The 23,177-nt window shown below is 41.6% G+C and overlaps 1 protein-coding gene across 5 annotated transcripts in view; it reads right to left on the reverse strand.

Annotated features, from left to right (window-relative positions):
• Positions 1-3,659: 3,659 nt before the first annotated feature.
• The window catches only part of ENPP2 (ectonucleotide pyrophosphatase/phosphodiesterase 2), a 68,805-nt gene continuing 49,287 nt past the window's right edge, over positions 3,660-23,177 (reverse strand). For 3 of the 5 annotated variants that reach the window (XM_081950853.1, XM_081950856.1, XM_081950855.1), the window contains 8 exons: positions 21,987-22,035; positions 21,438-21,521; positions 19,421-19,557; positions 16,528-16,663; positions 14,782-14,859; positions 12,003-12,135; positions 9,882-10,038; positions 3,660-4,282 (listed from right to left, as the gene is read on the reverse strand). In XM_081950853.1, the coding sequence (XP_081806979.1) occupies positions 4,109-4,282; positions 9,882-10,038; positions 12,003-12,135; positions 14,782-14,859; positions 16,528-16,663; positions 19,421-19,557; positions 21,438-21,521; positions 21,987-22,035 (948 nt within the window). In that variant the 3' untranslated portion in view covers positions 3,660-4,108. The remainder of the gene's footprint in view (positions 4,283-9,881; positions 10,039-12,002; positions 12,136-14,781; positions 14,860-16,527; positions 16,664-19,420; positions 19,558-21,437; positions 21,522-21,986; positions 22,036-23,177) is intronic. The other 2 variants (XM_081950854.1, XM_081950857.1) reach the window with 1 other exon arrangement.

Here is a 23,177-nt window from a genome sequence, read left to right on the forward strand (position 1 = left end):
CGCGGGTGGGTGGGCCCACTGGCCAGCTGCCCTGGCTATATGCTGTCCTATAAAGGCACGTTTTGGAAGCCAGGAACATGCAGGGAAGGTACGTGTGTGAGCAAAGTGTATGGGCGGAAGGCCGAGCAAGTGGGCATGCGCGGGGCGAACCGGCGGTAACAATGTGTGAAACCCACCGCTGCAGTGGATGTAGGATAAGTTGTTGAATAAATAAATATATTTTATTCACGCCTTTAGGACCTGCACACTAGACTACTGAAGTGCATTAAAGATGGGGGACTGCCCTTGAAGATGGGGCAAACTATAACTGGCACTTGTGTGGGTGAGGAGGATGGATAGCATAGTGAGAATAGAAGAGAATATTTGTAGCCAGTGGTGGGTTCCTACTGGTTCGGACTGGTTCGGCCGAACTGGTAGTGGTTTGGTGGCCTGGGTTGCTGGAACCAGCAGCAACCCAGACTTGCCACGCTCTCGAACCGGTTCTCCAGGCAGCGCCATAGGTGCCGCCATCTTGTTTTTTTGCTTCTGCGCATGCACAATTTATATTAAACTGTGCATGTGCGCATTTCAAACACACATCAAGTGGCGGAACCCACCGCTGTTTGTAGCTCGGGATTGAACTGTAGGATCTAACGCTCTCTGTGCTTGGTTGTTTGCTTGGAGATGTTTCATTACCCAACTAGGTAATATCATCAGTGCTAGAAGGAAGTGGAGTTTTATTTCATTTTATATTATGACTCCCACCCCATCAAGAATGACCATGGAATATTTGGGTAAGTGGAAAAGGCCAGTGTAAATGTAGCAGGACTGGGTAAATAGAAAAGGCCAGAAAAATCTTGGTTCAAATCCACTCTCAGCCATAGATATATACTAGGTGACTTTAGATTAGTTTTACTCTCTGATAACCCAACTTAACTGGCTGTTGTGGAAAAAAACTGGAAAAACAGTCATGATGCCTCTTTAGTTCTTAAAGCAAAAATAAACAATTTTATTATTTATTCATTAGTCAACACTACTTAGCCTGACAAATGCAAAAGCTAATTAAAACGTTTCTCTTAAAAAAAAAACCTCACAGGATTTTTAGAACTGGCATGGAATAGCTTAAGCTGCTGACACATTTATGGAAAATTCTGCATTAATAGACACACAGCTAGATTAGAAAGCGTTTGTATTTGTGCTGGACGTTGAATCCTTTTTTAACGTGTTAAATATTGTATTAATATGGTTTTTCTAACTAAGTCCAGCACTAGCTCAAGAGAATATATTTACACAGTGCTCTTAATTTTCTTAGCAAATTAACCCATTTTCTGGCTCTGGATAATACACTGACACCCCCACCCACCTAACTAGACAAGTAAATGGATTGAATTCACACAAGCTACATCACAAAAAGGGCCCTGCATGTTGTGTGAAGGCAATTTATTAGCCACGTACTGTCCTGTGTTAAATATGCTATTTGAAGTCACCTACGAGCAGCAATTGGAACACAGACATCGTACAAAATTAATCATTTTCACAATTTGGCAGTCAAGATACCAATCAGTTTAGGAAAGGATCCACCAAAAAACAACTTAATTTTGCATAAAAATAGATTTCAGCCAAAGCAAAGTGAAGGACATTTAATGGTATCCAAAAACATGGACCAAGTGGGGTCAAAGATTTGCATGTCTGTTGGGGAATAAAGACTAAGAAAGACGGAGTGAATTTTCCATTAATCATCATCTGGAACTAAGATGGACAGCAGAGGGTCACACATTTCTCACACACCAAAGAGAAGTTTGAGGAGCAACCTAAGGCAAAGGCTCACCACAGATCTTTTGCTTAAAAGTATCCTATTCAAATATTTTTTTTAAAAAAAAATCAGTCTGAGTCTTCAGCAGGAACATTTTCAGGATTTTCAGGTGGTGCTGTGGTTAGAGTTCAGTACTGCAGGCTATTTCTGCTGACTGCCAGCTGCCTGCAATTTGGCAGTTCAAATCTCACCAGGCTCAAGGCTGACTCAGCCTTCCATCCTTCCGAGGTCAGTAAAATGAGGGGGCAATATAGCCTCCTCTTTTAGGTACTGATTATGTAATTATGTTTGTACTTTCTATTTATCTGTGTGTTTTATCTGACTGTACACCGCCCCGAGTCCCTTCGGGGAGAGGGAGCGGTATAAAAGTCCAAATAAAGTAAAGTAAAGTAAAGTTGACTCTGTAGACTGCTTAGAGAGGGGCTGTAAAACACTGTGAAGTGGTATATAAGTCTAAGTGCTATTGCTTCCCTCTTGGAACTCAAATGCAACATTTTGCTAGGATCTTCCTTGAAATTCTTGTTTTAGGAAATAAACGTTCATACAACTTCAGGTCACCAAAGTTCTTTGAAAATGTTAAGACTTTTTAATGAAAACCACGAGCACTGCACGTGAGGGAGCAGTCTTGAATTGCTCTAATTCACCATGCCCATCCAAGGCTTCGTTCAGACAGTGCAACAAAACAGAGGCGAGCAAACATCTGGGAACATGGGGTTTATTTAAAAGTTTTTTTGGGGGGGAGGTTGGTGATGCCAAGGACCACAATTGGCAGAATGATGCAAAACATGCCAAATCCCACTAGGTCAAACTGCCTGGTTAGGAAAAAGAAAATTGCTTTTCTGAGTGACAGCCACATTCCAAAGGGTTGAGGCCTAGTAGCTCCGCCTTTTTTATCCTTAGGCTCCACCCATTCCACATAGTGAAATCAGAAGTTAAGGAGCCCTCACAGGCATTCCCCAGGCAATAGTGACATGATCTTTCGGTCCAGAATCACCTTAAAGAAATGATGCTCCTGACAAGAATGGGGGTGGGGTCAGGGGTGGGTTCTGGCAGCCACTCTTGCTGGTTCACTCACTGGTGCTTCATGCATGCACACTTGATGCGCACATGTGCAGTACAATAAAAAATGTTCTGTGCATATGCAGAAGCCAAAAACAAGATGGCGCCGTCAGGAGAACCAGTTCGGCGGCATGGCAAGCCTCGGTCACTGCCGGTTCCAGCGACCCAGGCCGCCAAACCACTACCGGTTTGGCCGAACCAAGCTGAACCGGTATGAACCCACCACTGGGTGAGTTGGAGGTCAGAAGCTGTCAAAAAAGAGCACTTCTTCATATAGATACAAGTAGTACTCAACTTGCAATCTTTTGAAGTCGAAATGGACCTCTCCAGAGCTACTTAGAACATGGTTTTGAAATGACGATGGCCACCTCCCAACATGTGATTACATTTTTTGTCCTCTTGCCTTGACAATCAGTCTGCATTTGCATGGCCTTGTGGTCACATGAGTGCAATTTTTGCCGTTTCTTGCTAGAAACCAGCATTTACTTCCCAGTTCCAGCAAAAAAAAAAAAATGCACCTGTTAGGTATAATGGATTCTTTTAATTATTAATTAACCACCCAAAAAAAAGGTCATAAAATTGATCATGATCCTGTGGTGACTCGCTTAACAACCAACATGACTTACAACTGTAATTCCAGGCTCAATTACGGTTGTAAGTTGGTGACTATTTTCAGCCTCCTAGGTTTAAAAATCAGTATAATTTGAGGGTCATTCAGTAAATGATACCAAGCTTGTGCTACGGAGGATCAACCTGAAAACAAGAGGGGAAATAGTTTGCCATTGCGAAAGGAACACCAAATAAAAAAAACCCTAAATGTGTGGTTTTATTATATTTAAGTTTCTATTCTCTATGAAGCTTAAATATGTCTATCACATAGTTAACAATCATTGTCATTTTACATGTATAATACACAATACAGGACTGGGGGGGGGGGAAAGCATGGCACAAGGGAATGCAATAAAAGTTACATTTCCTCAACCTAAGTAAGTGATTCTTCTGTACCATTTTAAGAAGCTTTGGACCAAGAGAGTCTTTTAAGCTGCTGCACATCAGGAGCTCTTTAAAAAAACAACAACATATGTTTTACATTAAAGATTCAAAACACAACAGACACCGATTTAATACTTTTTAAAGATTTGTTGCAGGATTAAAAATACACTAATAATTTTAATGTCCTGTTTCAAATTAATAAATATAATATAAAAATATACAGCACTTCATGAGAGGATGGGTGGGCTGAATTTTAAGAGAAAGTTAAATTTCACTTTCAAATGTATGCAGGTACGTTTTTAAAGAAAGGATTTCTGAGTAGCTTCGACTGGTCTTCCGATACAAGTCTAAGCCGGTAAGCTGTTCGATATCCCGTACTCTCGCTGTGTGCATTTTCAAGAGCTCTTCGACCCACCGGGATTCATCTTCAGAGGAATTCTGGAAGGGAGAAAATAAGAAAATTTTAAAATAAATAATAATAATAATAATAATAATAATAATAATAATAATAATAATAATAATAATAATAATGTTACAATCATAGACATCGCAATACCAGGTGATAGCAGGGTCGCCGCGAAGGCATATGAAAAAATCGCGAAATACCAGGACTTAAAAATCAAAATTCAACGATTATGGCACAAACCAGCAGTGGTAATTCCAGTGGTAATCGGCACACTGGGTGCTATTCCAAAAGCAATGGAATTACAGTTAAAACAGTTAAAACTTGACAATATCACCATCAGTCAAATGCAAAAGGCCGCACTGCTTGGATCCGCACACATATTACGAAAATATGTTACGACGTCCTAGGCCCCTGGGTGGGGCCCGACTAGTAATTAATGCCAAATCCGGCAAAACAACTGGCCGCTGTGATACAATTCTGTTGATGCAATAATAATAATAATAATAATAATAATAATAATAATAATAATAATAATAATAATAATAATAATAATAATAATAATATAATAACAACAGGAACAGGAACAGGAACAACAACAAAACAACAACAACAACAACAACAACAATATTGATAAAATGATATTAGAAAATTGTAAGAAAAGAAAAACTAACTTGAATATGGTCTGGATTGATTATAAAAAGGCATTCGACTCGTTGCCACATAGTTGGATCATAAAATGCTTAGAAACAACTGCTGTTAGCAAAAATATTACATCCTTCACTGAAAAGGCGATGAAACAATGGAGAACTGAGTTGGCAGTAGCGAATGAGAACTATGGAATGGTCAATATCAAGCGAGGAATTTTCCAGGGTGATTCACTTTCACCTCTTCTCTTCATCATCACGATGATCCCACTATCAGTAATCTTATAAAAAATGAAATTAGGCTACCAAACAGCCAAAGAAGCTGAAAAAAATTCGCATCTATTGTGTATAGATGATTAGAAAGTCTATGGTAAGTCAGAAATAGAAATCCAATCACTGACAAACACAGTCCGAGTATTCAGCACCGATATTTCAATGCAGTTTGGCATGGAAAAATGCGCCACTGTATCCATAAAAAGGGGCAAAATCACTGCGTGTGAGGGAATTGAAATGCCCAATGGGCAACTAATTAAATGCAACAAAAATGAAGCCTACAAATACTTAGGTATTCTGCAGTTGGATAACATCAAACATGGAGAAGTAAAAACTATTGTTAGGAGAGAGTACACCAACAAAGTTAGGAAAATTTTGAAATCTAAATTAAATGGTGGAAATACAATCAAGGCCATAAATACCTGGGCAATACCAGTTATAAGATACACAGCTGGTATAGTTAACTGGACACAAGCTGATTTGGACATTTTGGACCGAAAAACCAGGAAAGTAATGACAATGCACTACAGTTTACATCCACGCGGTGACACTGATAGACTATACCTGCCCTGAAAATCAGGTGGCAGAGGATTATTACAAGTGAAGCAAATAGTTGAAGAAGAAAAACATGCACTGGCTGATTATTTAAAAGAAAGTCAGGAACATCTATTAATCAAAGAAAAGAACAAAAATCTACCGAAGGCCCAACAGATGAAACAAGAATACAGAAAAGATGTGATAAAATCAAGAATGGAGAGTTGGCAGAAGCATAGTCAATTTCTGGAAAAAATAAAAGATAAAGTAGACAGTGAAAAAACTTGGTTATGGTTAACAACAGGTACATTAAAGAAAGAAACAAGGTCACTAATCCTAGCTGCACAAGAACAAGCTATCCGAACAAATGCCATTAAGGCCAAAATCGAAAAATCCTCTGATGATGCCAAATGCAGACTCTGCAAAGAAGTTGGTGAAACTGTTGACCACATACTCAGCTGCTGTAAAAAAAATCACGCAGACTGACTATAAATTGCAACACAATTCAGTAGCACAAATAATCCACTGGAATTTGGGCAAAAATTATAATATTAAAACAGCAACAAACTGGTGGGAACATAAGCCTGAAAAAGTCGTCGAGGGTCAGATAGTCAAGATCTTGTGGGATTTTCGCATACAAACGGACAAAATACTGGCGCATAACACACCAGACATCACACTGGCTGAGAAAAATAAGGTTACAATCATAGACCTCGCAATACCAGGTGATAGCAGGGTCGACGAGAAGGAACATGAAAAAATCGTGAAATACCAGGACTTAAAAATTGAAATTCAACGATTATGGCACAAACCAGCAGTGGTAATTCCGGTGGTAATCGGCACACTGGGTGCTATTCCAAAAGCACTGGAATTACACTTAAAACAGTTAAAACTTGACAAAATCACCATCAGTCAAATGCAAAAAGCTGCACTGCTTGGATCTGCACGTATATTACGAAAATACGTTACGACGTCCTAGGCCCCTGGGTGGGGCCCGACTAGTAATCAATGCCAAATCTGGTGAAACAACTGGCCGCTGTGATACAATCGTATAATAATAATAAATAATAAATAATAAATAATAAATAATAAATAAATAATAATAATAATAATAATAATAATAATAATAATAATAATAATAATAATAATAATAATAATAATAATAATAATAATAATAATAATAATCTCAGCTGCTGTAAAAAAATCGCGCAGACTGATTATAAATTGCGGCACAATTCAGTAGCACAAATGATCCACTGGAATTTGTGCAAAAATTATAATATTAAAACAACAACAAACTGGTGGGAACATAAGCCTGAAAAAGTCACCGAAAATCAGATGGTCAAGATCCTGTGGGATTTTCGTATACAAACAGACAAAGTACTAGCGCATAACACACCAGACATCACACTGGTTGAGAAAAAGAAGGTTACAATCATAGACATCGCAATACCAGGTGATAGCAGAGTTGAGGAGAAGGAACATGAAAAAGTCGCGAAATACCAGGACTTAAAAATTGAAATCCAACGATTATGGCACAAACCAGCAGTGGTAATTCCAGTGGTAATCGGCACACTGGGTGCTATTCCAAAAGCACTGGAATTACATCTAAAACAGTTAAAACTTGACAAAATCACCATCAGTCAAATGCAAAAAGCTGCACTGCTTGGATCTGCACGTATATTGCGAAAATACGTTACGACGTCCTAGGCCCCTGGGTGGGGCCCGACTAGTAATCAATGCCAAATCCGGCGAATCAACTGGCCGCTGTGATACAATCGTATAATAATAATAATAATAATAATAATAATAATAATAATAATAATAATAATAATAATAATAATAATAATAATAATAATAATAATAATAATAATAATAATATTCTTAACAGCTTAACGGCTATGGATGAAGCATGTAACAGTGATACCCATTGTCATCGGGGCACCTGGCAACATGTCCAAAAATTTTACAAGATACATCAACAAATTGCAGCTTCCTGCAATAAGACCAGTGGAACTACAAAAAAACTGCGCTACTCGGAACATCTTATATTTTAAGAAGGTACTTGGTTGATACCTAGGACGCTGGCAGCAAAACGTATCAACCATTAGCACCAGACACTGGTATTTGTAATGCATTTTTGAATGTTCAGTTGGCTGAGTTTCATGTTCATATAATATTCTTAACAGACACACTAAACAACAATAGTATGTTTAAACCAGGGGTGGGCTGCTATGGGTTTGCCAGGGTTCAGGAGAACCCATACCTAACGTTATGGCTGGTTCAGAGAACGTCCAAATCCCATCCCTGGCAGGCCCTGCCCCACCCCACTCATCCCTCCCCTCCCCTCCCAGGAGTCTCCATGTGGTCAGTTTTGGATGCGAGATAAGTGCAGGGCCCATGCGGAGGCTCCGGGTTGGGGAAAGATGGGCCTCTTAGAAGTTCTGGAAGGCCGGAAACGCCTCCAGAGCCCGAGGGATGCAGTTTTTGCATCAAGGAAAGCCTGCGGAGCCTACGGGAGGTGAAAATGCCCCCCCCCCCGTGGTGCAGGAGGCCAACTAGGCCATGCCCAACATGCCCACGCCCACTCAACAACCGGGCAGAGGACCCGTTGCTAAAATCCCACTCCTGGCTGGCCCCACCCACCCAGCCCCTTCCCTCCCAGGAGTCTCCACGTGGTCTGTTTTGGATGCGAAGTAAGGGCAGAGCTTGCATGGAGGCTCAGGGAGGGAACACCAGGTCTCCCTAAAGTTGTAGACTGGAAATAGGGTAGTTTCCGGCCTCCAGGGGGCCCCCAGAGTTTGGGGGAGGCAGTTTTCACCCTCCCAGAGGCTTGAGGAAAGCCTCTGGAGCCTGGGGAAGGTGAACCCCCCCCCCCCAATGGTGCTAATTAAGTTTTAAAAAATTAGAGAGATAACCCCCAAACGGTCTTAAAATACAAACTAATAAAGAAAAAAGAAAAACAAATCTACATTATATTTTATACTTTTCAATAATCAATAATAATGCTTTACTAATTACAGGTATTTCTTGATTTACAACCACAATTGAGACCATTCCATTATTATGCAAGGCAATACCCAATTCTGCAATTGTTCTTCGTATGTTTTAGCCTTCAGTCCCCTAATCATCTTTGTTGCTCTTCTCTGCACTCTTTCTAGAGTCTCCACATCTTTTCTACATCGTGGTGACCAAAACTGAATGCAGTATTCCAAGTGTGGCCTTACCAAGGCATTATAAAGTGGTATTAACACTTCGCGTGATCTTGATTCTATCCCTCTGTTTATGCAGCCTAGAATTGTGATGGCTTTTTTGGCAGCTGCTGAACACGGCTGGCTCAGATTTAAATGGTTGTCCACTAGACAACCCAAGATCCCTCTCACAGTTACTACTATTGAGAAAGATACCATGATGGCAAACCTATGGCATGTGTGCCAGAGGTGGCATGCAGTGCCCTCTATGGGCATGTGTGCGGTTGGCAGCTGCTCTTCTAGTTTCCAGCAAGCACATGCACACCGGTCAGCTGGTCTTTGTGGGTACCAGAGTGCTGAAAAATGGTTGGAAAAATGGTCCAAAAACAGGCTGTTCTGGGGCTGTTTTTTTGTGCTTTCAGCCGTTTTGGGGTCATTTTCAGGCCATTTTTGGCCCTCAAATGACCTGAAAGTGGTCTAAAAACAGTTCAAAAAACAGCCAAAAAACAGGCATGCACATGCCGGCCAACTGGGCTTCGTGTTTCTGGTACTCTGGCGCACGCATATGCACATGCGTGTTCCAGTTTGGAAACTCGGTGCCGAAAAGGTTCGCCATCATTGGCCTATTCTGTACCTATGCATTAAGTTTTCCTTGCTTCACTGTATAGCCTTGTTTTTCCCACCACTGAATTTCATTTTGTTAGATGAGGTTCTTCTGAGCCTCCTGTACTTGGAGAGTGTTTACTGAGGCAAAACCTAAGGCCAGATTTGGCCATGAGTGGGCTTTCAGAAAAAGTCAGGAGAACATCAACCAATCCTTTTGAACAGGTTCTCTTATGTAGCCACCGTTTTAACATCCTGCCTCTTTGGTCTTTTCCACCACGTTTGGGACTGGTTTTAATTCTGCAACTGCTCAACATGAAGACCTTGGGTCAGATGTCGGCACTTTCATGCCCAGCACCATTCAACAGGAATAAGTTGGAACTTACATTGCAGCTTTCATCATTGTCAGGCCTGTGCGGGAAAATATATGCCAAAACTGAAAGAGGCCCGTCACACTTGTCGGCAGGCTGAGTGAAGTCTAAACAACTTGTGATGATGCTGTAGTAGTGAGTTGGAACTGGGATCGAACTTCCTTCCACATACCTAGAAGATAAAAGATTTTTCATCTTTTTACAAATGATAAGGGAGAAGCATAGGTTCTGAGAAAATGATCTACCGTTGATGTATTAGTTTTAAATCAATGAGGGTGGTCCAAACTTGGCAACTTTGAGACTTGTGGATTTCGACTCTCAGAATTCCCCAGGTAGCAATGCATTGCTGCCTGGGGAATTCTGGGAGTTGAAGTTCACAAGTTTTAAAATAGTCGAGTTTGGACACACCTGAAATCCATTATTTCAACTGTCTTTTGGACAAAAGAAATCCTTACCTAGCAGATCATAACGAGAGGGACAAAATAGCCCCATCATGGCATGCATTACTCTTCAATCTCTATAAAGGTGTTTTTTGTTTTATTTTTACAAAGAGAAAAAAGTAAAATATTAACAGCCAACTATTGTAAGAAAATACTTAAATATCCTTTCTATAAAAGGTAAAGATTCCCCTCGCACATATGTGCTAGTCATTCCCAACTCTAGGGGGCAGTGCTCATCTCTGTTTCAAAGCCGAAGAGCCAGCGCTGTCCAAAGACCTCTCGGTGGTCATATGGCCGGCATGACTAAATGCCAAAAGTGCACAGAGCGCTATTACCTTCCCACCAAAGGTAGTTCCTATTTTTCTACTTGCCTTTTTACATGCTTTCGAAATGCTAGGTTGGCAGAGGGAGCTCACTCTGTTACGCGGTGCTAGGGATTTGAACCGCCGAACTGCCAACCTTCTGATTGACAAGCTCAGCGTCACTGAGCCACCCTATCCTTTCTATAGCTGCAGGTAAATCAAGCAGAGTGATTTTGGATTCATTTATCCTCCCCACCAAAAGGCTTGGTATGAGAATTTGAGAGTATTTAGCCAAATAAAGTTTCTGGATAAATCACAGGGTTTAGGAACAGATACAAAAAAAATTGCAGTTTCCTAGCCAAACCTCCTGTAGCATGGATTAACAACTCATGGGGAGAAGTTGCCAGTTAGTACTGACAAGGTTGGGCCAGATAGATGAGGGGGTCTGGGTTGTGTTAAAACCTATTTCCAATGCCAATAATTCCAGATACAAAAGACTGGATTTCAGACATGCCTGGTTTAGCCAATTTTGAGAAAAGTATATGTACTGTTAATCAGAAAGTCCCATTATTTCTCTCTTTTGAAAAAATAATTCCTGAGCAGGCTGGGTGAACTTTGAAAACGTTGTTTTCCTCTCTAAATTTACAAAATGTCTGCTTTGATTGCGTTGTTGCCGCCATGGGAAGTGAGGTGGGAGTTTTTAATGATTTCTACATGGTGGATTTTTTTTTAAAAAAAATTGTAAGCCACCCAAAATCACCCAAGTGTAAGTTGGATGGCCATACAAACTTTCTTAATAAATAAATGAATAACAATCAGGTGAACTTGGGGTATCGTTTTAATTACAAGTTTTTTGCTTTATTTCTCTCTTTCTAACAGAGTAACAGAGTTGGAAGGGACCTTGGAGGTCTTCTAGTCCAACCTCCTGCTTAGGCAGGAAGCCCTATATCACTTCAGACAAATGGCTGCCCAATCTCTTTTTTAACAACTTCCAATGTTGGCTCAGCCACAATTTTGGAAGGCGAGCCGTTCCCCTGATTAATTGTTCTAACTGACAGGAAAATTCTTCTTACGTTGTCGGTTTAAGCTCTGAGCTTGGCGATTGGGCTGCAAACGTTTTGTCCCCGTTCGAGGAGACATCTTCAGTGCGCTTTAGATTTGCAACCAAATCGCCAAGCTCGGAGCGCAAACCAACAGTATAACTACCAACCCAAGCTACTAATATTCAAAGACATTTCAAATTCTCCTCAGTGCTCGCTTGCTTCTCTCCTTGATTAGTTTCCATCCATCGCTTCTTGTCCTTGCTGCTGTTTATATATTCATTTTCCTGTCTCTTATAGGGATCATTCCTTTTTTATTTTATGTATGCTTGTTTAATAGTAGTGGATCCTTACAGTTTGATTTTGTCCGGGGTGTCATGCAAACCATCAAAGTCATAGTCAAAGATTGGTCCGCTAATCACATTGACTCCGTTCCGTTCTATGGCGTATCTCTTCACCAAAGTCCTCTGGAAATAATTCCAGACCTCTGTAGATGTACAAAAAAAAAAAAAAAAAGGCAAGATTATCCTAAAACCCCCATAAAAAGCATTACATCACAGCAGAAAACACTATTTTTTGCGCAAAGTCGGAGATGTTCTGAAGGACGACATAGAAATACTAGTAATAAGCCCACAGTTTTATTTCATTAGTATCAGGCCTGGGAGCCATCTTTTGCATTCAGCCTGCAGGCCTGCCACACATTTAATGCTGTGGGAAATTGGGAGGGGGTGGGATTATATGGAGTATGGGAGATATATAGCCAAAATAAGATTCCTTTCTCAGAGAGTCAAGGACATCTTGCCCTGTGTTAAAATATTCATGACTGGGAGAGACATGGGAACAAGGTCAGCCAATGAATAGGCATAGCAACTAAGTCAGCCAATGGGAGCTTAAGCAGATCTGAGTATGTGCAGAGAATTGAAACAGAAACTTAAGCAGTCTGCTGCTCTGAGAAGTAAACTAGCAGTCTGTCTGGGCTTGTCTGCTGAAATGAAGTTAACTGCTTGTGTTTGCCTGTGACTCTCCTGCCTTGTGTTTACTTGGAAGAATCACCTGTTGGTATTGTACATTTATTCATCTATTCTTATGTATATAAAGAAGTTAATGAATCCTGCTGCATCAGTTATCTGTGTGTGCTTCTGGATTTGAATTTATGCAACAAATGCTGACACCTTGCACCTGGAGTGGTAGGACTGGGAGGCATCTCCAGTTGGGATGGTGCCTGATTGGACCATGCGATGGACATGTGGGCACTGGGCAGGGACCTGGACTTTCATTTGGGTGGGGGAAACCTGGAAGCTTTCAGATTCGGGTTTTCCCAGATGTGCCAATATAGCACCTCTAATAAAATGGAACATTGAGGAACTTCAAACCTTGGAGTCTTTTTTGTGGGGGTGTTACTTGGAACCCTAACAATCAGATTTATAACTCACCCACACACCATAATTCCATAACAATGCCAGGCAGCTTACACCAATAAAAACGTGGAAGAAAAACAACAAAAGAACATCTGGAAGGCCAATAAAACATTCATCCTAATATACATAGTCCATAAACGGCCTGCCACCCACCTAGCAAGACCACCATGCCTTCAAGACCATCCCAGGGAAGGGATCAGAGGGATCTCTGCAGCGGGGTGGGATGCTTTTCCAGAGGACAGACACGGACAGAGGAATCTCCACTTTCCGAGTCCTATCAGATGATGTTGTTTAATCAATGGGATCCAGAGCATGCCATTCATGTCAGCACTTACAGGAAGGACAGAAGCTAAAGTCCACCAAGTAGCTAGAATTAAAACGAGGACTCCTGCTTCTGTTAAAGATAGAATGAAGGACTGAATGTCTACGGAGATTCTCAAGGTCATCGTTGCCCCAAGTGTACTTAGATGAACATTTTCAAGGGGAAAAAAACCCCAAGGAAGTCCAGCTGCCTTTTGAAAAGCACTTTTGGAATATAACAGGGGTCAGCAACTTTAAACACTCAAAGAGCCACAAAGGTCCTAACCGGATTGGGCCATTTATTTAACCCTTTGGGCACCCATCTTCTAAGCCAGGGATGTCAAACTCAAAGCCCGTGGACTGGATCTGGCCTACGGGGTGCTTAATTCTGGCTCGCGGGCCAGCCGTGGAAACAGCGGACCAGTCCACTGTGCATCTGCCAGCGAAAATGGAGCTTGGGAGGGGCTCAGTTTGTGCTGGCAGAGGGCTACAGAAGACAGTCTAGGCTGAAAACGGTCTCTGTTTTCGCTGGCAGAGGGCTAGCAAAACAAACTAAAAGCAAAACAAAAGGAGAAATGTTCCCCCTTTTGCATTTGAGCATCCAAAAAGGGCAGGAAAGGAGAGTGGGAAAGAGGAAAGAAAAAGAAAAAGAAGGGAAGAGGGGAAGAGAGCACGGCTACCTAAACTGAATGTTAGTAGGATTCTAAGATGGGAAAAAAATGAATATTTTAACTGACTATCAGTACCACAGAATATTAGCTATGTTTTCTAAATTAGGCCTAATATTAAAGACAGGGATTTACTCCCAAGAAACAGAGGAGCACAAACAAAAGAACTAAGAGCCTTTCAGTGGCTGGCACTGCTGTGCAGACTGGACAAATATCACATTGTTCTACTCCTACAAAAGAAGATGAGCTGGACCAGTATTGTTTTCCTTATGGCATTACCTAGACTAACAATGATGCCACTGGCATCTCTTTGTGATTGCACTTTCAGTCGTTTAAGTTAGGTAGATGATGGCTTTCATTCTCCTCATATTTTAAGGAACTTCACAATGAGAATAGAATAGAATAGGAATAGGAATAGAGGAGAGGAGAGGAGAGAAGAGGAGAGAAGGGAAGAGAAAAAAGAGAAGAGAAGAGAAGAGAAAACTTTATTGTCACTTTAAAGAGCTTGAAACCAAAGCTTCTAAGTTTCTGACCAAGCTAAAAGAAAACTTCCCCATCCAGCCATTTAAAATAGCTGTTTGGCTGGCTACCCAGTTCTGTGATGCCATTGTTGTCTGAAAATAATCTAATTCAACTCTCATCAAGGTGTAAAGCAAGTACTTGGCTTCTCCAAAGCAAAATTTAAAACCATTTTTATTTATTCACCAACATTTGTTTACCCTTCTACCTCAAAAAGCATGTACTTACTTTTGAAAGCAGGATACATAGGAATGACATTGGTTATCAGGAAAGCATCGTACTTTGTTTCTACCGAGGAACTGAGTTCTGAAAATTAAAAAGAAGATGATGATGATGTTTTTATGGCATGCCAGAATTAATTATACTGGTAAACTTCAGGGTTCATGTAAAAACTAGTTCTAGATAGTAACCAAGAATTGGTGGAGATCATCTTCTTAGAAGAACATAGAATAATTGGGTTGGAAGAGGGCTTGGAGGTCTTGTAGTTCAATGCCCTGCTCAAGCAGGAGACCTTATACCAGGGGTGTCCAAACTTGGGAACTTTAAGACTTGTGGACTTCAACTCCCAGAATTCTCCAGCCAGCATGGCTGGCTGGGGAATTCTAGGAGTTGAAGTCCACAAGTCTTAAAGTTCCTAAGTTTGGACACCCCTGCCTTATACCATACTGGACAAATGGACGAGCAGTCTCTTCCTGAAAACCTCCAGTAATGGAGTACCCACAACTTCTGGTTTAATTATTCCCACTATCAAGACATCCCTCCCTAGTTCTAGGTTGGATCTCTCTTTAATGACCTTCCACCCATTACTTCCTGTCCTGCCCTCTGGTGCTTTGGAGAATAGTGTTGCGGTCCGCTCGCAGCCTGTGGATCTGGCAGCAGAGTCAGACAGTGAGGAGGTTGGTGAGGAATATGGGCCAGTCCTGGAGACTGGGGAAGGCTCGAACGAGGGCTCAGCGTCGGAGGCATAGAGGGGGTCGGGGCTATCTGAGAGTTATGTGCTGTCTCCAGAGTCTGACATCAGCAAGGCAGAAGAACAGTCTGAGCATGCTCCCACTCTGCATGCGCAAAGCTTCCAGAAGGCAAGAATAATGAAGGCAAAAAGGGCGACTCGGGAGTAAGACTTGGAGATGATTGGCCCCTCCCATAAGACATAAAAGAGGAGCAAACAGACGTGAGCCTTTGCAGGAAGCAATTTTGTTCATTCTGGTCGGTTTAAACTCTGAAGCTCCGTTTGACTCTGTGCTCCGTTTGGCCTTGCAAAACTAATTGCCTATTAAGTCTCTGGCAGCGTTTCAAGGGCGATAAAGGTGGATGCTTATCAGCCTTACTTTGAAAGACTGTGGCAGACTTCTGTCGGACTCGTCACAGACTTTTTTGTGAATCATTATGGGCTGTGAATAAACATAATTCATAGCTGTTTAAATAAAGAGGGTTCTTGGGAGTAAGCATGTGATTTTTACTGTCTCAGGAAGCCTAGGTCAGAACAAATAAGCTGACCTCCCTCTTCCCCTGTGACAGCCCCTCAAGTGTTAGAAGACTGCTGTCATATCACCTCTGGTCCTACTCTTTGCTAGACTATATATACTTAATTCCTTCAATCGTTCATCATAATGGTTTAGCCTCCAGATCTCTTATTATCTTTGATAAGAGGTTTCCAGCATGTGAAGAAATCATTCAGGCTGAAGCCACTTCCTGCCTCCTTGCCCCAAGGAAACATGAATTAGCAGAATTCCTCCCTTAAATCTCAAAAACAGTGCAACCAAAAGGAAGACATTTTTTTTTGTGTTCAATGTCTATTTTGCATTGGCAGCTTGATTTTTAGAAACCGTAGAGAATATTCGTAGCTTGGGTTGTAGATTTAGGCAGAGGTTTGTCCTCAAAGCTTGTGGCTTGGCTCCCGATTTGGTCTTTCTCTTGATTTTTATGCCAACCCCCAGAAATATACAAAGTGATAGGTGTCCCACATCAGCTTACGGGGAGGAAACAGGAATCCGTAAGACATTTGTCTATCCACTCTGTATGCAGTACAACTCTGACTGTTGCTTGGAGAAATACGCAAATCAGGTCTTACACAACTGGTCACCTGGTCGGGGACACCCGATGTCTCTGCCTGCATCAAAAGAAAAAGGTAGACAGGTGACATATGAAACAATGCATTTTTTTGGGTGTTCATAATGTATACTTGCATTATATACTGCAGAGGTGTCTTGATTTCATTGAGGGCTGCATCAGGGTTGTGTTTGACCTCGGAGGGCTGAGAGGGCGTGGCCAGGGGTGGGCATGATTTGGGACTCATGTTGGGGGCTCCTGTGGTGGCCAAGTGCTAAAGCAGGACTTCCCTGAGACCCTCCCTCCCTCTCATTCTAATCTTCCTTCCTTCCTTTTCTTTTTTATAAATAAATAATAATAAATAATAAATATTTATTTCTTAGCCGCACCCTCTCCCGAAGGACTCGGGGCGGCGTACAATGAAACATATGAAATAAATATGTGGACAAAACAAACATATAACAGAGACATATACCGAGACATACACAAGGAGGAGGTCGGCTGATGAATAAAAAACAATTAGAATACAGTGATTAAAAAACCCCTAAATAATTAAATATAATTAAAATACCCAATTAAAAACCCGTCAGGAGCGATATGGTTAGATCAAAGTTGAGCCAGGCCAGCTACTTGGAATAGGTTCTTCCCTCCTCCTTGGAATAGGTTCTTCCCTCCTCCTATACTTGGAATAGGTTCTTCCCTCCTCCTTCTCCTTTCTTCTTCCTTCCCCTCTTTCTTGATTTTTCCTTCCTTGCTCTCTTCCCACCTTCCCTTCTTTGTCTTTCCTCTTTCCCTTTCTCCTTTCTTGTCCCTTCTTGCATGCTCAAATGCACAAGGGGAAACATTTCTCCTTTTGTTTTGTTTTGAGTTTGTTTTGATAGCCCTCTGCCAGTGAAAATGGAGCATGGGGGACATATGTGTCCCCTGTGCCCCCTTTTCTGCCTGGATGGCCTCCTGCAGCCCCCTGCCAGCCAAAGCAGAGCTCTGTTTTCGCTAGCAGAGGCACTGCGGGCTGGTCCTTAGCTGTTTCCTGGCTGGCCCTCTGGGCCAGATCTAAGCACCCAGTGGGCCAGATTTGGCCCATGGGCTTTGAGTTTGACACCCCTGATATACTATACTAACCACCACCATTGGGACTGGAAAATCCATCACTAAGCACCATGGTCACTAGGGTAAAAAAAGTCATGTCACCACACCAGACTTACAACATCTCTTCTGCTTATGTCATTAAATGACTCCCTGAAGTTGTTAAGTGAGACATCACATGACTGCTCCTGCAATTTTACTGCTTGTTGGAAGCCAGTTGCGAAGCTCACAAATGGTAATCACATGATTGACAGCAAGATGTTGTGACAGACGTAAGGGTAAGTAAACCAGACTACCTGTGGCAAAGGGGCCATTGAAACCACAACTCATATCCCTTTATACTGCACCGTCTATAACGAGGGTGTCAAACTCGATTTCATTGAGAGTCGCATCAGGGTTTTGTTTGACCTCAGTGGGGTGTGTGTGTGTGTAGGTGTGACCAGGTGTGACCAGGTCGACCTCACTCGTGTCGGGGGGCACCTGTGCTCAGCCAGTGAAAATGGCTCCCAAGCTCCATTTTTGTCTACAATGTCCTCCTGCAACCCGCTGCCAGTGAAAATAGAGCTCGGTTTTCGCTGGCAGAGGCACCGCAGACCGGCTCTTCGCTGTTTCCAGGGTGGTCCTGCAGACCAGATCTAAGCACCCCCCAGGCCAGATCTGGCCCGCAGGCCTTGAGTTTGACACCCCTGCTCTATAAGGACTTATAAATTCATAAATCCTTACTTGACAAAATACCAAGGAAATTCTGATCTCTTCTATGTACTCATGTTACTATCAGATCAGCAAGATCATAATTCTCTGAACGTAGCTAAATTCTGTTATACTGTCTGTAAAGCAGGCAGACTTTGGCCACTCCTCAGTGAATTTCACCATTATTTGCAATGCACTACTATGTCTTATTCTGTTTTGTTTTATTTTAATGTTTAAACTTTTGTTCTGGTCACATTGAATTGAACAAGTGCAAATATATATGTTTTACCTTTACTTTCCAGGAGTTAAAGGGAAAATAACTAGCATGCCCTCCTTCAATTTTTCTTAAAAACAATCCCCTTGTGAAGCAGACTGATTGGTTCCAAGCGACTTCGTGAGAGCTTTTGTGACTCAGGATGGACTTGGACCAGGGTCTTCCCAGTCCTAGTCTATCATCTTAACAGTTACTGGTTCACTCAACCCTCTTCCTCATTCCTCAAATGTACATAGCTGCAAACTACACACATTGAAAGATGACTGTGCTGAACAGAGGTTGAATAAGCCAAGTGTCAGGCCTGCAAGCTGTCTCTTCTTTTGGACTTCTGACCTGCCATACTTTCTATTATTCATTTTCTACTGTGGGAAAATGGGGGCGGGGATTATAAGGAGTTAGGTGATATGTAGCCATAATAGCATTCCTCTTAGAAACTCAAGGTCATCCTTTGTCTCTGCACCTGGCCGGAACTGGATAAGTGGACTCTGTTTTAGTGGCAGTGGAAGATTGGACCCCGTGATGGACTTGTGAGTATTGGGGCAGGATCTTGAACTTTCAACTGGGTGGGAAAACCTGGAAGCTTTCAGATTCGGGTTTTCCCAGATGTGCCAATATGACATCTCTAATAAAATGGAACTTTGAGGAAACTTTTGTCTTGGATTCTGATTTACTTTCAGATGCTATTTGGACACCTGACACCGAGGATGCTACCAACACCTCCTCTTCCCACCCCTGTTACTGAAACAGAGAACAGGCAAGCTTACTGACCTGTTTTGAAATAGTGTAAGATGTCCAGAGAGGCATCTGGAATGTTTCGCTGTAGCCACTTTCAAAGTCATGATGATGCAAGAGGCTGTACTTTGTACGAAAAAGAACCGCTGGGCGGCCATAAAGGAGATGCTTCTCTGTAAATTAAAGATAGCAGGAGAGGAACAATGAAGCTTCAACACACAATGTTATCAAAGCCATTTTACAAAATTCTACAATAAAAACCGGTCCGTGTGTTCTTCCCCTGCACCCAGCCACACTATGCCACAAAGAAGATTTAATGCAGTGATATAGAGAGCTGATACAGAAAGAGAGAATAAATGGGGAAATCTTTAGTCTCCATCTGTCTGATGACATGCTTTCACTAAATTACCTTTAAAATGTAGATTTAAAATAAAAAGTTTGAGATTTTTTAATGTTATTCAACAACAAGTATGGGTTCATTACTAGAGTAGGAGTATTGAAGGCAACCATAACCACTAGATAGTGACAAAGAGATGCAAAGAGTCTCTTTGGTTCCACCTTGTGGTTGTCTAGGCTTCTGCACTTCAGATCAGTAACCATTAGTTTGTAAAACCTGAGAAAGAATTAGAGTCAACCACTAGTGATTTTCATAACAGAATATAAAAAATAACTTGTGTACAAATCTACATAACATTATAAAGGAAATGACAGAAGCAGGGATGCTGACCTTAAGAAAAAAAAGTATATCTAACATTTATGTAGAGGCAAGTTTTATGAACTGAGCGTTTAAAAACTATCATGCAAACATTGAAGTTTCCAAGAATTCTTTTGTCAAAGAATACCATCAAGCATAGACTTGCTCTTTTTGACTTTTAACTAATGTTAACTGCCATAAATACAGGTGGATTGCAGTGGTATATAAATAAAATAGAATCGGTCGATGTAAAAATGCAAAAAAGGGGGAGAAGAAAGTAATTGATGTCTGAGCTCCATATGAAGCAATTTATAGTCTGCAAACATGTGAAATTGTGATGGAACATAGTTTGGAGTCTGAGGAGGGAGAGGTTGCCACCCAAAGATCAAAGTCATGGACCTTGGAATGTCTGATAGGCAGGAAGAGAGCTAAAATGGTCCCTCCCTAGCAGTTCACAGAATCTATCTATAGTAATGCAGATAGGTGCTTTAGTCTGTCAAGATTCTGTCTGTAGGTGAACAACAATAAACTACTCAGAAGTACCGTATTTTTCAGAGTATAAGACGCACCCTTTTCCCTAAAAAAAAGAGGGTGAAAATCTGGGTGCGTTTTATACACTGAATACAGCATTTTTGGCCTCCCGAAATCCCGCCCCCTTTGCAAAAATGGCTGTGCACAGGCTTTAGGAGCCTTCCAGAGTGCTCCTGGGGGCTGGGGAGGGCAAAAATGAGCAAAAACCATGTCATTTTTGCTCATTTCCCCCACCCCAGCCCCCAGGAGCACTCTACAAGCCTCCTAAAGGCTATGCATGCCCTTTTGTTTTACAAAAACAGGTCTGTTTTTGTGAAAAATGGGCCCTTTTTGCTCATGGGGGGGAGCAGCCCCCAGGAGCACTTTACAAGCCTCCTAAAGGCTATTTATGCCCCCCCTTTTTTTTACAAAAAATGGGCCCATTTTCATGAAAAACAGGCCATCTTTGGGAGGTCTGCAGAGTGCAAAAACCTTTTTCTTAATTTGCCTTTTCAAAATCTTGGTGTGTCTTATACTCCAGTGCATCTTATACTCTGAAAAATATGCTAACTCTACATGTCTTGGTTTTCAGGGACTGATAGAAATGGGTCTTATCACACCCACAGCTGCTAAACACATTCCACCAAAATTTGATGGGAGGAAGAATTCACTATTTACACATTTTTGAACTCGGACAATCCAAACCTGCTTTTCTTCAGAATGGGATACAGGATCCTTGGTAAATGGAAAATAAAAGAAAGATCAACTAGGCAGTCTTTAGATTAACGAAGCTAGAGATAATTTAAGATATTGTACGAGGTAAAAAGAAGCCAAGTCAAGTAAGATTACCTGGTGGCGGGACGCATCCATCCTCAGGTAATACATTCTCAGGGTCGTTGGTATAAAATCCTTCTCCTCCTGTGTAGGTTCTCGCTGTTGAATAATATCTTAAATTATAACATCTTCATTTAGGCCCAGCTTTAATATAAAGACTGCATAGTGGATCTCTCAGTGAATTTGACCAAGTGGATTTTGAGCTAATTCAACAAGAGATGGGAAGACAGGATGGAAAAAAGCTCATAGGTAAGTATAGTTAGAATAGCTGGTTGAAAAGAGGAGTTAGTTTATTATTGGATTAACTTGCAGAAGCAATTCACTGATTTAAATGTATTTGCACATGTTGTTGGAAACCAACAAATTGCTTTTGCAATTCTGCTCATCAAAAGTTAGCTACCAAAGCACTTAAGAATCTCATCACACCAATGAAATGCACAAATAAAAAAAAATCAGATTGATTTTATTATGATTTAGAATGCATAATTATAGAGAGAAGCCCACACACCAGTAATATGATTGCCAATAATCAGTCTTTTATTGGACTTTCTATTGGATCCTTACCTTCTGTTCCTTTGCTATAAGGACGTCGACTCAGTTCATCCAACCTATTCTATTTAAAACAAAAACACACACGAGAAAAGATTATCTCATTTCTATTTCATTATCTTATTTCTATTATCTGATGAAGCCAATTGGGTCCTATTAAAAGAGTTACTGGTAACTTTTTTTTTTAACTGAAAGGCATGCTCCGACAGGGGCAGTGTTCACTTACCGTATTTTTCGGATGCACTTTTGGCTTCCAGAAACCCCGCCCCCTTTGCAAAAATGGCCATACATTGCCTTTAGGAGGCTTCCAGAGTGCTCCTGGGGGCTGCAGAGGGCAAAAATGAGCACAAAAGGGGCCATTTTTACTTGGTTTTGCCCCCCCCCAGCCCCCAGGAGCACTCTATAAGCCTCCTAAAGGCTATGCATGCCCCTTTTTTGACACAAAATGGGCCCGTTTTTGCGAAGAGTGCAAAACCTTTTTAAAAAATTTGCCTCTTCAAAAATCTTGGTGCGTCTTATACTCCGGTGCATCTTATACTAGATAAAAATACAGTACCTTACCTTCTAGTTCATAAATATGAGTGTGCGCCTATCTCCGCACGCACTCAGGCTTCCGTGCATGCACTTTGGCTAAAAAAGGGGCCTGAATGGGATGCCATAGAGCCAGGGCAGGCGGGCAGAGCCACCCGTTATTTCCGCTACCAGTTCAGGCGAACCAGTCCAAACCAGTAGAATATCATCACTGATGCTCGACCAGCTAACGCCTAACTTCTGCAATCAGGCAGATCAAAATGGGTTTTCTGGACAACTCGGTCCCTGTACTTAGAGAAGGGTTCATGCTATTTCACACAACCTCTCCAAGGAAATTGGGGTTGAATGGGTTTGGAAATTGTTTGCCAGCATCCTCCATTCAGAGTCACTTGTTAAGATGGGCGACTATAGAAATAAAATAAATAAATAAATAAATCCAGTTACACATACTCAGGTATGTAAACATAAAAGTTTCCCTGCCGGTCAAGTCTGACTCTAAGGCACAGTGCTCATCTCCATTCTTGGACGAGGGAGCCAGTATTGTCTGAAAACATTTTTTGAGGGCATGTCGCCAGCACTGCTATCTGCTAAGGGTGTCAAGCTTGCCCCCTCACGTTGCTGTCGTGTGATGTTTCTTTCCTTTGAGGAGCTGGGGTGGGCACCGCCTGTGCGCCT

This window comes from Natrix helvetica, assembly GCF_964273705.1.
Source record: "Natrix helvetica genome assembly, chromosome: 4".
NCBI lineage: Eukaryota > Metazoa > Chordata > Lepidosauria > Squamata > Natricidae > Natrix > Natrix helvetica.